At 53.6% G+C, this 13087-nt stretch overlaps 1 protein-coding gene across 7 annotated transcripts in view; it reads left to right on the forward strand.

Annotated features, from left to right (window-relative positions):
• Nucleotides 1-13053, forward strand: part of MTMR14 (myotubularin related protein 14) — a 42918-nt gene extending 29865 nt beyond the window's left edge. For 5 of the 7 annotated variants that reach the window (XM_082415707.1, XM_082415708.1, XM_082415712.1 and 2 more), the window contains 6 exons: nt 14-84; nt 791-849; nt 1008-1146; nt 1839-2018; nt 9419-9574; nt 12458-13053. In XM_082415707.1, the coding sequence (XP_082271833.1) occupies nt 14-84; nt 791-849; nt 1008-1146; nt 1839-2018; nt 9419-9574; nt 12458-12638 (786 nt within the window). In that variant the 3' untranslated portion in view covers nt 12639-13053. The remainder of the gene's footprint in view (nt 1-13; nt 85-790; nt 850-1007; nt 1147-1838; nt 2019-9418; nt 9575-12457) is intronic. The other 2 variants (XM_082415710.1, XM_082415709.1) reach the window with 1 other exon arrangement.
• The last annotated feature ends 34 nt before the right edge of the window (nt 13054-13087 follow it).

Genomic DNA, 13087 nt, shown 5'->3' on the forward strand with positions numbered 1-13087 from the left:
TTTGGTCTCTCAGATTTTCTTCTTCTGCTTCAATTTTTTGAAGCATATCATCTCTGAGGAGTTCTCTGCTCTGAAGATACAGAGGTAAGGAGAGACCTGCTCTCACTGGGAGCAAGGTGCTCCGGGAAGGGCCGCGCTAGGGCAGGGGGTTCTTGCTTGCTGCCTTATCCCTGCCCTGCTTCCCTGCATGCTTGGCAGGCTGGCTTCCTGTCCCTGCCTTCACTCTGAGGGCAGGTAGGGGTACCTGGGGAGGGCCAGTGGCTGAAGAGGCTCATCTTGTGACTAGGAGAGCAGGGCTCGTTGCTGCAGGGAAAAGCCAGCCCAAGGATAGGGGGACTCCCAGCTCCCCATGCCACCGCCATGGCAGAAGATTCTCCTGCCTGAGCTAATGGCTTCCTTCCCTGCGCTGCTGCAGAGGGGTGTCTGCACAGCCCACCGCCACAGAGCAGAGTCTGCTTCCAGCCCGGCAAACACAGGGGTCTTGCCTGGTAATTGCTTTAGGACCCCTGTGAGAGTTGGTGTCTTTGCCTGCTTTCCAAGTCCAAGCTTTCCAAATCCAAGCTCCTAGTGTGCTGGACCAGACTTGAACTCTGAGGGCCACACTGACAGGGAGGCGGCAGGCTTTGCTGGCCTCCCAGAAGTGGGCCTGGCCTTTCTGCAGCAGTTTAGGTAGGACCTGTGTCCATGAGTTTCCAGTGAGTTGGAGCTTCTTTCCCAGGTGGGCAGCATGCGGAGGACATGGGAGACTTCAGCCCAATCTGGAATTCACTGTCCTGGCTTCTGTTTACAGGAGGAAGAGTTTGCCAGCCCGGGATGCAGGCTTCACTGTGGAAGATATCTGCATGCTGAGTGAGTCATGGGCCCCAGCAGACTTTCTCTGTATATCTTTCTGACTCTAGACCACATAGGGACTGTTTGTTCTAGAAACTTCTCTTCTGTGTGGAAGAGGTGGGGGACCCCTAGCAGGAGAAGATAATGTGCTGACTGATGGCACTGGCTTCTTTCAGGGCGGAAGGATCGTGGCAGCACCACCAGCCTTGGCAGTGACTTCTCTCTGGTCATGGAGAGCTCCCCAGGAGCCGCCGGGAGCTTCACCTATGAGACCGTGGAGCTGGTCCCTGCAGGAGCACAGACTCAGGCAGCTTGGTGAGGGCCAGGCTGGAACTAAGCTTGCTAACAGCTGTGAGCCAGGGCTCCAACTCCAGGGAGCCCCAGGAACAAAGGGGCCCCCGACAGCAGGCCTGAGAGCTGAGCTCCATGCCCTGCTGTCTCTACTGGGCCTCAGAGGCCAGCCATCTGGTTGGTGGGGGGCACTGCGGGATGAAGGAGGAAGCTGCAGGGCTGGGAAGACGGGGTCGGGTGAGGGGCGCTGGTGCTAAAGGGACTTCCTGGGGGTGCTCCCTTGTATCATTTGCCTGGGAGGTGGGGGCCAGCTTAGAAAAAGAAAAAAGGGGCGAGTACAAAATAATGATTGGGAATGGGGAGCTTGTTGAGGGTCAGCTCCTTTGAGAATCAGATGACCTTCCCCCTGGACAAAGGGCTCAATATTTTGTATAACATTAGCAGGGAGGGTCAGTTACTAAAGTGTTAGTTAAGAATCTGTTTTCCAGCGTGTGCACTGAGGCCAGCAGGCCAGTTTTGTTCAGACGTCACAGTCCCTCTGTGAAGACCCAGCCCTCGCTGCCCATGGCCGAGCCCAAGGGGGTGCTGAAGTATGCCCACTCCCATGTGGCATTTTTCCAGTGCAAGTAAAAAGTGGGCCCTGAGATTTAGTACAAGTGGGCAGAGGGTTTGCCCGAGGTGGCCCCTTAGCCAGCAGCCCTATCTTTCCACTGCAGGAGGAAGAGCCACTCATCCTCTCCACAGAGTGTGCTCTGGAACCGGCCGCAGCTCTCAGAGGACCGCCTGCCTTCCCACCAGGGGCTGGTGGAAGCCAAGTCCTCCAGCTCCTCGTCCTCGAACCATTCTGACAACTTTTTCAGGCTGGGTAGCAGTCCCCTGGAGGTCCCCAAGCCCAGGTGAGGACCTCCAAAGTCCTAATGGTGGGGTGGCTACCCTTCCCTGTTAATAAGGCTGGAGCGTGGGGTTCCAGGGCATGCGGCCTGGCGGGCAGTGTACCCAGGAGGCCAGAGGGGATCGACAAGCTTGCAGGCTCGCACACTGTTTGGAGGGTGGGTTAATGTTTGGATACAGAGCAGGAGCTGGTTCGCAGAGTGGTTTGAGACTCCCCCTTCCCAGAGCCCTGGCAGATGGGTATCCAGAAGGTGTAGTAGTTGTGATGTGATGGGCAGGGAGTTGGGGCTGCCCTTCCCCGTCGCCTTTGCCAGGTCTCAGCCCCCCTGTGGACCTCACATTCTGATTAAAGAGATGGCGCTAGATCCTCCGAGGTGCTTCTGGCTCTCCCATTCCTCGTCTGGATGGGTGGGGCCCTAAAGAGGACAGGCGGTAGGGAGCTAGGCTAGATGTGTGTGGCTGGGGCAACCCTCGCAGGCCTGCACATCTGGAAAGGGAGCAGCTCAGCCAGGATGGAGAGGTGTGGCTGGAGTGTGCCGCAGAACTGATGTTTCCTTGGTGAGGTTAAAGCTGAGCGCTGGCCAGGGGCTTAGGATTGAGGGATGGCCTGGCATTTGGGGGAGGCATTTCCTAGCTGACCCCTTAACACTCCTTCCATGTCATACAGCCAGGGAAGGAGTCCTGTGAATTACTTTGTTTTCTAAGGCCTTGAGAATGTCTGGCCCTTCTGAAGAGAACAAAGAAGTGTGCAACTTAAGAGGTCCTTAATAAATTCCAGGGAGAAAAGACATTTAGCAGAAAGATTGTGAGCGTTGAAGTCCACTCCAGATTCAAGCCCAGCTCTGTTGGATACTGCTCCAGAATTTCAGGTCTTTCCTTGTGGCAGGCATGTTACCAAGGAGGAAACTGAACCCAAAGGTCACAAGCTTATCACAAGGAAAACCCTGAAACTTTGGGAACTCTCCTCCCATCACCGTCCTCTGGTTTTTCCTTTCTGGGCAAAAGCAAGCAATGGAGGAAGGTGGGGAAAAGCACCCTCCCCACACAGGCTGAGCGGATCAGCTCTGGGTGAGTAGGAGCTGCACTGTCCAGAGGGGTCCTGTGTGCTCACCTCTGAAGGTGAGCCCTTCGACTGGAGCACTGCCGTGTCCGTCAGCGCTGTAGCTGAGTCTGTTAAATAAAGGCCACAACCCCTCTGTCCCCACGGGTCTGGTGGAGGCAGCTGCGCGGAGATGGTGCCGAGCAGACAAGCCCACGTGCCGTGCTCATCCGCATCCTCTGTGCCACCGCGCTTGTCTGTGCAGCTTGCCTCAGGGCCGCTGTGGGCCTGCCGCGGCACTGTGTGACCCTTGCTCTTCTGGGCTGGAGCTCTTGCTCCTCGTCCCTGCCTCCTTTTCTGCCTGTGCAGCATTGCTGGACAACTGGGAAGGAAACCAGGAGATTCCTCCTGTCCCCTGGGTCCTCCCTGGTCTTAACTGTCCAACTGCTGGGGGCTCCCCCACTGAGGCAACACCCCATCATACACCTTAGCTTTTTATCATTCCCTTCTTCCTGACGAAAGATCCTAGTTCCGATCTTGTGGTCATCTCCCTCGGTCTCGCCAGTGGTTATCTACCTGCACTGGGGGCTCAGATGCTTATGGCTGGTCCGGGATGGTCCAGGAGGCTGAGGAGGTTTGGGCGTGTCCTCCTGATCTCACGGCCCTTTGAGCTGGGGCCTGGCGAAGGAGGCGGGAATAACTGGACCAAAATGGGCGCCTTGGAAAGGCGTCGGGTGGACTGCTCTGAGGTGTTTGATGGCTCTGCTGGTTTATTCTGGGAGTGCCTGCTTGTAGCCAGGCTGGGCTGGCCAGGTGACAAGGTTCTGGATTGGCTGCTTGTCTGCCAGAGGATTTGAAAGACTACTTTATTCAGATTTGGAGCATTCTAATTATAATTACATATTTCCATTAACATTAAAATTAATTTAGTCTCTCTTATCTTAAAGTGCCTGAGGGATCCTGTCATTAGCTTTCCTGCTTCTCTTAGGTAACAACAGCCAATCAGCTTTTTAGTGCAGCAGAGGGAACTGTGTGGAAAGAAACCCTTTATTTAGTAAAGCTATCTGTGACGGCTGAAATTCCCCTTACAATGTGAATTCTCTGGGTTTCCTATGCTCCACATTCCCAAGTTCTACAAGCATATCTCTTTTAAGGTAGGACTTCCCTGTGAAAAGAATTGGTGAAGCTTTGTTCAAAGTTAAGAAGTAGGTGTCGGATTCAGAAGAAAGTTCTGTGGGGTGCTGACTCTTATCCAGTCCCAACCCCGTACCCTTCACTGGCAAGACTGGTGGCTCTTGTGCATCATTAGCTGCTACTGCAGCAGCTTCTAATTGAGTTGCGTTTCTGGACCATTGTTAAATCTCTCATCATCTGTAGGGCTGGGGACTGGGAAGAGGCAGGACCAGTGCTCACATGCCTCCCCGAGCCCTGGTCAGTAAAGTGCCCAGCTCCGTGTGTAGTCTTGGTCTCTGCTCCAGAGTCAGACATCTTTAGGGATGGGGGTTGCTAGCATAGCACTGTCCGTGCCTGAGGAGGGATGGCGCTACCACTGAGCCCAGCTGGAAGCCAAGCTGCCTGAAGAGCACATGAACTTGGCTGAGGGACATCCAGCGGCCTGGTTGGTTAGCTAAGTGACAACATAGGCGCCAACTCTGCTGCCCAGATAGCTTCTCTTTCCCCATCCTTCACCACCTACTAACTGCTTGTTACGAGCAATGAGCTCTGTCCCCGGCTATGTTTAACGAGGCAGAGAAACTGGATTGCTTTCTGTAACACATAGGGTTCCTGTCTTAACGTTTGATGTGTTCTCCCATGGGGCCACAGCTCCAGACCAGAGATGAGCGGTGAGAAGCCTAAAGGCATTGCCAGCTTGAGACCCATAAGAGAAAACTTGGAGCCCCAGAAGACTTCTCCTTGGGCTGCTGCAGGAAAGCACAGGTCTCTGGTTCACACAGACACACACACCGCACACACAGACACACAGACACACACACACATACCCCAATGCCTGAAGTCCAGGCTGAGGGAAACTGATGACTTTTCAAATCTGATGAATCTTGTCCTAGCCGTTTCCGAAGTCACTTGTTCCGTGGGGTCAGGCCCTTGTTGAACGGAAGGATTCTTCCCTAAGGCCCCATTCCTGGAGGTGTTCACTTGGGCAGAGGCTGTGGGACCATCACCTGGAGGCTTGGTAGTGGTGGGGGTAGGTACAGATTAGGTGACATTCAGGCTCTCTGAAAGGCTAGGATTCTGGGTCTTGGCTCAAATGTTCGTTCCCTGCATGACTTCAGACATGTCACTTGATACCTTTGGGTTTCTTTTTTCTCATCAGAGGCTTAAATGGGCAACTAACTGCCCAGGTCCTTCCTAGCTGTGAACCTTCAAGCCCTCTCTGTGAGCTGTCAGATCAGGTGCTTTTAGATGCAAATAACAGAAAATCCATCTCAAAAGAGTTTAAACAATAAAGGAAAACTATTGGTTTACGTTGGAAAAATGCAGCCTTCAAGCACAGCTTCATCAAGGTTCCAACTCCGTTTCCCTATGGTCCTTTCTCCTTGCCTCTTTCTACATGCTAGCTTTGTCTTCTGGCCAGCTTCCCTAATGGTGGCCAGCTACTCCGTGTGCTTCCTTTCTCACATCCAGGGATCACGTGAAGGCCTCTTTTCCAACCATAGATCAGAAACTCTGTGCTTTATTCCAGTTGGAAGCTACGTGTCCATCCCTGAGCCAATCCCTGAGGCCTCCACCATCCCTTATCAGGAAGGAAGATCAGTGTACTGTGCGGCTTGCGTGGGTTTTGGTCAGCCTGGGTTTCAGTCCCAGCTTTGCCGCTTGTAGCTGTGTGACTTGGAAAAAACACTTCCCTTCTGAGCTCAGTCTTTTTTATCCCGTCTTTAAAGTGGGAGTAATGATCCTGGTCTCCATAAGTTTGGGTTTAAGTGAGATAATGGAGCAAAGTACCTGGCATATAGTAATACTCATCTTTTCCATGAGTACTGGAAATGCTCAGTAAACTGTAGTTGTCGTTAAGATCTGTCCTTATCAGTCTCATTTCTGAAGGACTATGGGCTGTGTCAGGGCACTGGGCAGCTAGGTAAAAGGCCAGATCAGGTACCTCAGGCCAGACCTCTTTCTCCTCGCTTCAGCTGTGTGGCTTGGGCCACCTCTGCTTGTGTGGGTACTCCTGTAACCCCTTCCAAAAGGACCAACTAAAACACACTTGCCTGAGCTGGCCCACAGCAGGGGTCTGGCAGGTGTGGGGCAAGGTGAGGCGGTTCAGCTCTGTTGGTGCTGTGAAGAGGGGCTTAGGCCATACCCATCTAAGGGAGTGAAATGTTGCCAAGAAGCCAGCCTCCTGGGCAGAGGTCTGGGCCCTGGGGATGTGGAGGAATGACCTTGGAAGCACTGTCAGCTCCACAGTTGTCCAGTTGGAGGGCGGCTTGGCCCCGTGTGCCCTCCAGTCCTGTAGGTAGATCGGTGGAGGTAGATGCTGTGTTTGCCCTCGAGTAAGGGTGTAGGGCAGAAGAGCATGGGGTTTTGTTAAGGCTGGTTGCGTTACCTGTGTACCGAGGCTAACTTGAAAGTTTTCCTTCCTTCTTTCACTCGGCAGGTGCAGGTGCTTCCTTCTCATGACTGTTCCCTGTCATCTTTAGGTGCCCCCTCTAGCCAGCTACTCCAGATGTGCACTTGCGAGGACCTCTCTGCTTAACACAGCCCCTTGCTGTCAAACCCAGGAACGCAACGGTTGCTTTGCAACCTTTTCCTTGACAAAAGCCTCAAATACGAAGATTCATTTGGAGCCTGTGTGCTCACTCTTGAAAAAGATGCAAAAGATGGTTGGCTGCTTGCTGAGATTCCTTTGTGACCCCTGGGATCATGCGCCCTGTTGTTATCTGTGCTGCCTTCTCCGTACTACAGCTGTCTCCTGGCTGCTTCAAGCTTGGTTCTTGCCTGGGGTTGCTACCTGCTGGACACGGGAAGTACAGGGAAGGGACTAGCCTAGGAGACCAAGAGCCCTTGCTGGGAACCTCTCTGTAACCATATTCCATCTGTCATTTTCCCATTGGAAGTGTGAGTCTCTGATAGCCCTGGGGAGCGGGGTTAGGAGCATAAGAAACCCCCATGTTCCCTGCCCCTTAAGTCCCTCATCCTACCCAGCCTCCTCTGCTTCACATTACTTTCATTCCCTCAACACTCTGCTGTTCAGCAATTATTTTCCCGAAAACTGGAAAAGAAACTCTACCTTACCTTAAAGTTTGAGCAAGAGGTGAGATTTGTGGAGCCGGGCTGCCCTCAAGAGGGGTTGCACTGACTGAAGACTCCGGCATGACCCAGAGGAAGCACAGGGCAGGCACCGCACGGTGGCGTGTAGCTTGCTCTTGCCTGTAGGCAGCGGTCTCTGATTTACAGACAGTTAAGAATCACCAGAGATACGGTGTCTGGCCTGAACCCTACCAAGTTTCTCCACGTAGGAAGGAGGAAGCCCTGCTTTGTCAGTCACTAGGGCTTCCACCAGGTAGCAGACCACGGCCTGTCCTCATCCCCAGTGCTGCCGTCATACACCTTCCAGAGTAGAGCAGGAGCAATGAATATGGCAAGTCTCTATGTTGCAGGGGGGCTCCGATTCATGGCGGCTTTAACGTGGAAAGCTAGCTGTTTTCCCTGGTCTCAAGTTGTTTCTGTTGTACAACAAATCTGTAATCAATCTTGGCTTTAAAGATCTCTTCTTGCACTCTCTAGCCGTGGAACCTTGGGCAAGTGTCCTTACTTGTCTGGGCTGCCATTTCCCTGCCTCTAAGAAGGAGATGATTTACGATCAGCAGAGATGCAGCGCTGGCCAGAGCTGCACTCAGCTTGGCAACTACTTGAGGATAAGGCTGGCCTGGGGACCCATGGGGACTGTCATCTCAGTCTAGGAGCCCTTGACTCCAGCTAACTGGGTGGGCCAAGGTCAATTAATTTTTCAGTTTCCCACCCCCTGTACCACTATTCACGCTTCTGCTCTGTTTCTGGGTCCCTACAGGAGCACCTTCTGCTATTCTTGAATTAAAGAACAAAGGGTCAAGCATCAAAGATAATGCACCTCTGGGGATTGGGACCTGGGGTAGCTGATGGAAGGGCCTCGTTTGATGTTTCCCTATCTCCTCCCTTCCTCCCCCACCAGCTGGGCTACTGTCCAGAGACAGCAGAGAAGGCTGGGCTGTGAGTGGGGAGGTGGTGGCAGTGGTAGATTCCCAATACAGCCTTCCTCTCCCCGCACCCCCCCAAACCTCTGTTTGAAAAAGGCCTGATGAAGTTGTCAAGTTGGCTGCCTGATTCATTCCTTCCCTCTGGGCATAGCCAGTGAGTTTGCTGGGTTGTTGCTTGTGAATACGAACTTTGGCTCCTGGAAGGCGCTGCAGAGGAGGAGGGCGGGGCTCAGGGCTCCCGTCACCTTCCTCTTCCATCTAGGTCACCGCCCGCACCATCCCCAAGAGGCTTGTTCTCCCATCTCTACCATAGGACCTCAGTGGCCCTGGGTTCTGCATTGCCACTCTGCCAATCTACATGCCAGGGAGTGTGGGGTGATCCTGCGTCCCAGGTTCCTGGGGCATTCAGCTTTGCTCCCTTCCTTTTGGTGCTGTTGAGATTTTACTTGCTTTGTCAGCCAGAGCAGGCATGCCCTGATCCCAGGCTTTGGTTGCTGGCTCACCTTAGTCACCATGCTTTGCTCTTGTTCTTTTGCTCCTGTAAGTCTTTGCATGATGCATTGTCCTCACAGCTGAGCCTGCCTTATGGTCTATTTTTTTTTTTTTAATAAATTTATTTTATCTTATTTATTTATTTTTGGCTGCGTTGGGTCTTTGTTGCTGTGCGCAGGCTTTCTCTAGTTGCGGCGAGCGGGGGCTACTCTTCATTGCGGTGCTCAGGCTTCTTATTGCAGTGGCCTCTCTCGCTGCGGAGCACAGGCCCCAGGCACGTGGGCCCCAGCAGTCGTGGCACGCAGGCCCAGCAGCTGTGGCTCGTGGGCTCCAGAGCTCAGGCTCAGCAGCTGCGGTGCATGGGCCCAGCTGCTCCACGGCATGTGGGATCCTCCCGGACCAGGGCTCGAACCCGTGGCCCCTGCATTGGCAGGCAGATTCTTAACCACTGCGCCACCAGGGAAGTCCCTGCCTTGTGGTTTGTACTCTTCTTTCTTGGTCATAACCTGTCCAGCTGTTTTTGTACTTTTGGAGAAAATGGTTGACTTTACAGATGCTCTACCAACAGACCCTTGTGGCCCGGTCCCAGGGCCACCATAGCCTCCCCGCCCCACTCCTCCAGGGCGTCCCCTGTCAGGCATATGACTGACCACATCATCTCCCCTCTCTCTCCTCTCTGCCCCAGATCAGTGGACCATCCCCTGCCCGGATCCTCTCTCTCCACAGACTTTGGCAGCTGGCAGATGGTAACAGGCTGTGGCAGTATTCAGGAACGGGCTGCCCTGCACACAGACTCCTCTCTCCCTTTCAGCTTCCCGGATGAGCTCCCTAACAATTGTCTGTAAGTGTCTTGCTTGAGAAGACAGGATGCCCCGCCCCCCGCCCTGCCCGTATCAAAAGCTGGTGAGCCACTGAGTGCTGGCTAGGAATGAGGCAGCAGCAGGCCCCAGGGAGCTGGCCTGGGCTCCCTGCCCCTCCCGAGTGTCTCAGCTAAGTATACCTCACTGCTCCTGGACCCTGAGGTATGGAGGAGGCCTGATGGACTGCTCAGGAAGTGCGTTGGAGTGTGTTCACTCTCCCCGGCCTCTAAAACCCATCCGTGGGTCTCTTGGGGCACACACCCTTAGGGAAAGCTGGCTGGACTCTAGCTATAAAAGATTCTATTTCTGTCCAAGGCTTTGCCTGACATGAGAACCCTTTGAAAGCAGAACAGTGGAGTAGTGAAAGTAGGTGTATGGTGGAGACCGGAGCCAGAACGGAGCTGGGTTAGCCCGAGGGCTGTGCTCCCAAGCAGAACCGAGGGTTCCTTGCTGTCCCCTCCCCCCTTTTGTCATCTGCTTTTGTCTCTGGTCAGGAAAGAAAATTGGACAGGGATGCCCATCCAAAGCCCAAGCCTGTAAAATCCTCTCCCTCCAAAGCTCCAGTGCTGGACTTCCAGTTCTAGCAGAGCAGCTGCCTCTCTGGCTGCCGCCTGCCCCCTGCCTGCGCTGCTGTTTCACGGATGTCAGGCGGGGAGAGCCTCCGGTGGCCTGGGGAGCAGGATCTGCTTCTGGTCTGTGGTTGCCTAAGGGCCTTCCCCTCCCCACCGGGTGCTGGGTGTTCATCACCACCACCAGAATCCAGTTCATACCCTCCCGTGCTGACAGGTTGGAGGCAAGTTGCCCTTGGGAGTCGAGAAGGATTCCTGCTGAGGGCAAGCAGGGGCCAGACCTTGGGATTGCTAGATGGTGCTCACAGGCCCTGGCCCCGCAGCTAGGGAGTAGCCCAAGGACTTCAGGGGCCACTGGTGCCTGGTACAGCCTTCTCTATAGCCAGGCCCTTAAGCCAGAAACAAGATCTCTTAGATTTTTGAGGATTAAAGAAATAGTTGTCTGCACCTTTCTGTAGGCTCTTTCTACTTCAACCAGAGAGCCTAAGAGCCATCTCTGGAGGAAGCAGAGACATCTCTGCCCCTGCTTAATAGCACCCCTCACTTACCTGGTATTAGCCAGTGAAACGGGCAGCTGTAGCCCCAGATCCTACAATTTATGCCTTGGGTAGCTCTCTGTGCTCCCAGCCAACCCTCAGGTTAGGGGTGGTTCCCAGAGGAGGGCTAGGTTCTCCGTGATCCCATGGCCTCCAAGATTGCAGGATGGGCGTGGGGTCAGGGTTGATTCCTGGTGAGGTCACATAGTATGTGGGTTCACTGCTTTGGCTTTGGTGTCAGAGGAATTTAATCCAAATCCTAGCTGTTATGTTTACTAGCTCTGGGGACTTCCCTGGCGGTCCAGTGGTTAAGACTCTGCACTTCTACTGCAGGGGGGTACGGGTTCAATCCCTGGTTGGGGAACTAAGATCCCGCATGCCACATGGCCAAAAACAAAAAAAAAAACCAATATGTTTACCAGCTCTGTCTTGGGATTTCAGCCTTGACTTCTCTGAACCTGCTAGCTCATCTCTTGAGAGGGAATGGCACTATGGTAGCTCCAGTCTCTGCCTGCCGTATGTCCTCAAGTGGATCACAAACCCTCTCTGGGCTCCAGTTATCTTGTTTCTAAATAGGTTGTGATCTCTCCCCTTTCGGCCTCCTAAAAATAGGGGGCAATGAGAATGCATACATATGGACCTTTAGATATTCCCTGTGAATATGAACTACTATCTGTATCTCTCCTGGTTATATGCTCTCAGGAAAAGCTAAAGAAGCACACATGGTCTCCAGCCTATGTAAAACCTAATTAGGAAGTAAAGAAAATCTGGGGCCACGTATCTCCCCCACATGCCAAGAGAGACTTCGGAGTTGTTCATGGTATTGCAGGAATCCAGTATCAGCCCCATTTTCTTAGTGCTGCTGCTAGAGCTATTTGACTTTCCTTCGCCCTACAACCTGCTTCTGCTGCTGCTGCTTCTCTCTCTCACTCTCACTCTCTCACTCTCTCTCACACACACCCCCCCCCACTCCCACCAATCTATTTTCCCTGGGTCTGTTCTCTCCATACTTACCCCTGGACACTCACTTACCCCGTATCTCCATGTGCTACCCCAGGCCCTAGGTGCAAGTCATTTGGGCCTGGGAACTGGGGATATTGCTGCTGCTTCTAACAAATTTGCAGGAGGGGATACCCAGTGATTGGTCTCTTAGGGGAAATTTTGGAGTGAGTTAGTGGTCAGGGCTGGTCTTGGTGCTTAGGTGGATGGGAACGTGAGGGCTTATCTCATGTGGGTCTGTGACCTTTCCTCGAATTCTGTGTCCCTCCTACCCCTAGACTTCGTGTAACTTTGAGTCCAGAGGTTGGGCGTGGCTGGTATCTCAGGCCTTTTCTATTAAAGACTCTTCAAGTCATCAAACAGCCTTATGTGGAATTCACACTTGTTGTTCCCCTTCTTGACTTGTGATAAGTGCCTGTAGAGGCCAGGGAAGGAAAAGCAGATAGAATGAGAAAAGAAATCCTGCTGGAAAAGCCAGCACCTTCCTAGCTGTTTACCCGGGGAATGCAGTGACTGAAGGTGAGGACTCTGGCCTCTCCAGGTAGGAACAGCAGCCTGAGAGCTGAGAGAGAGTTTAAGAGACGAACAGGGCCACACACTTGGGGCCTGAACCACAAGGGTAGTATGGCCACGGGGCAGATGCTGGCCGCCTACTGAGGAATGCAGAAGGATAGGCAGTGTGGCGTAAGGAAGAGAATGTTGGATCCTGCCCCAGGGTAATGCATTCATTCTCTCTCTTTCCCTCCCTCCCTCCGCACAGGCTTACAGCCCTGAGTGAACGGGAGACTCGGCTACAGGAGGTGCGCTCAGCCTTCTTGGCTGCCTACAGCAGCACAGTGGGGCTTCGGGCAGCAGCCCCCAGTCCCTCTGGTGCCATCGGCCTGCTGGAGCAGTTTGTCCGTGGTGTTGGACTCCGGGGCACCAGCAGCAGCACCTTATGAAGCAGCCAGCTCATGACAGCTTCCTGCTCCTCTCTCACCTGAGCCCTAAGCAGAATCAAAGCCGTGCCCAGCCAAGGGGTGCTTCAAGGTGGGGGGAAATCTCCCCTTCTCCATCATGCACATGGCAGCCCCAAGGCTGAGCAGGGCCAAGGACGGGGTTCTCCCCCACCCCAGCTTCCTGACTGGTGTCCGCCACCCTACTTGTCACTGCCTCCCACCCACCTTAGTCTTTGCCAGGATTCCTGTCAACTCTCAGAACTATGTGGGGTTTCCCTGGGGCCTTGTGGAGGCCGAGACTTCACAAAAGACCCCCACTTTCCATTCTCGTCTCCTGGGGAGGAGGGGTCACCTGCACTGAGAATGAGGCAGTTTGACACAGATCACAAAATGAAATCAAAGCCTTTTTGAACAGCTACTCTATCGCATTATCATTTGGCTCCTGTCTTTGT

This window comes from Balaenoptera physalus (assembly GCF_965194825.1).
Source record: "Balaenoptera physalus genome assembly, chromosome: 11".
NCBI lineage: Eukaryota > Metazoa > Chordata > Mammalia > Artiodactyla > Balaenopteridae > Balaenoptera > Balaenoptera physalus.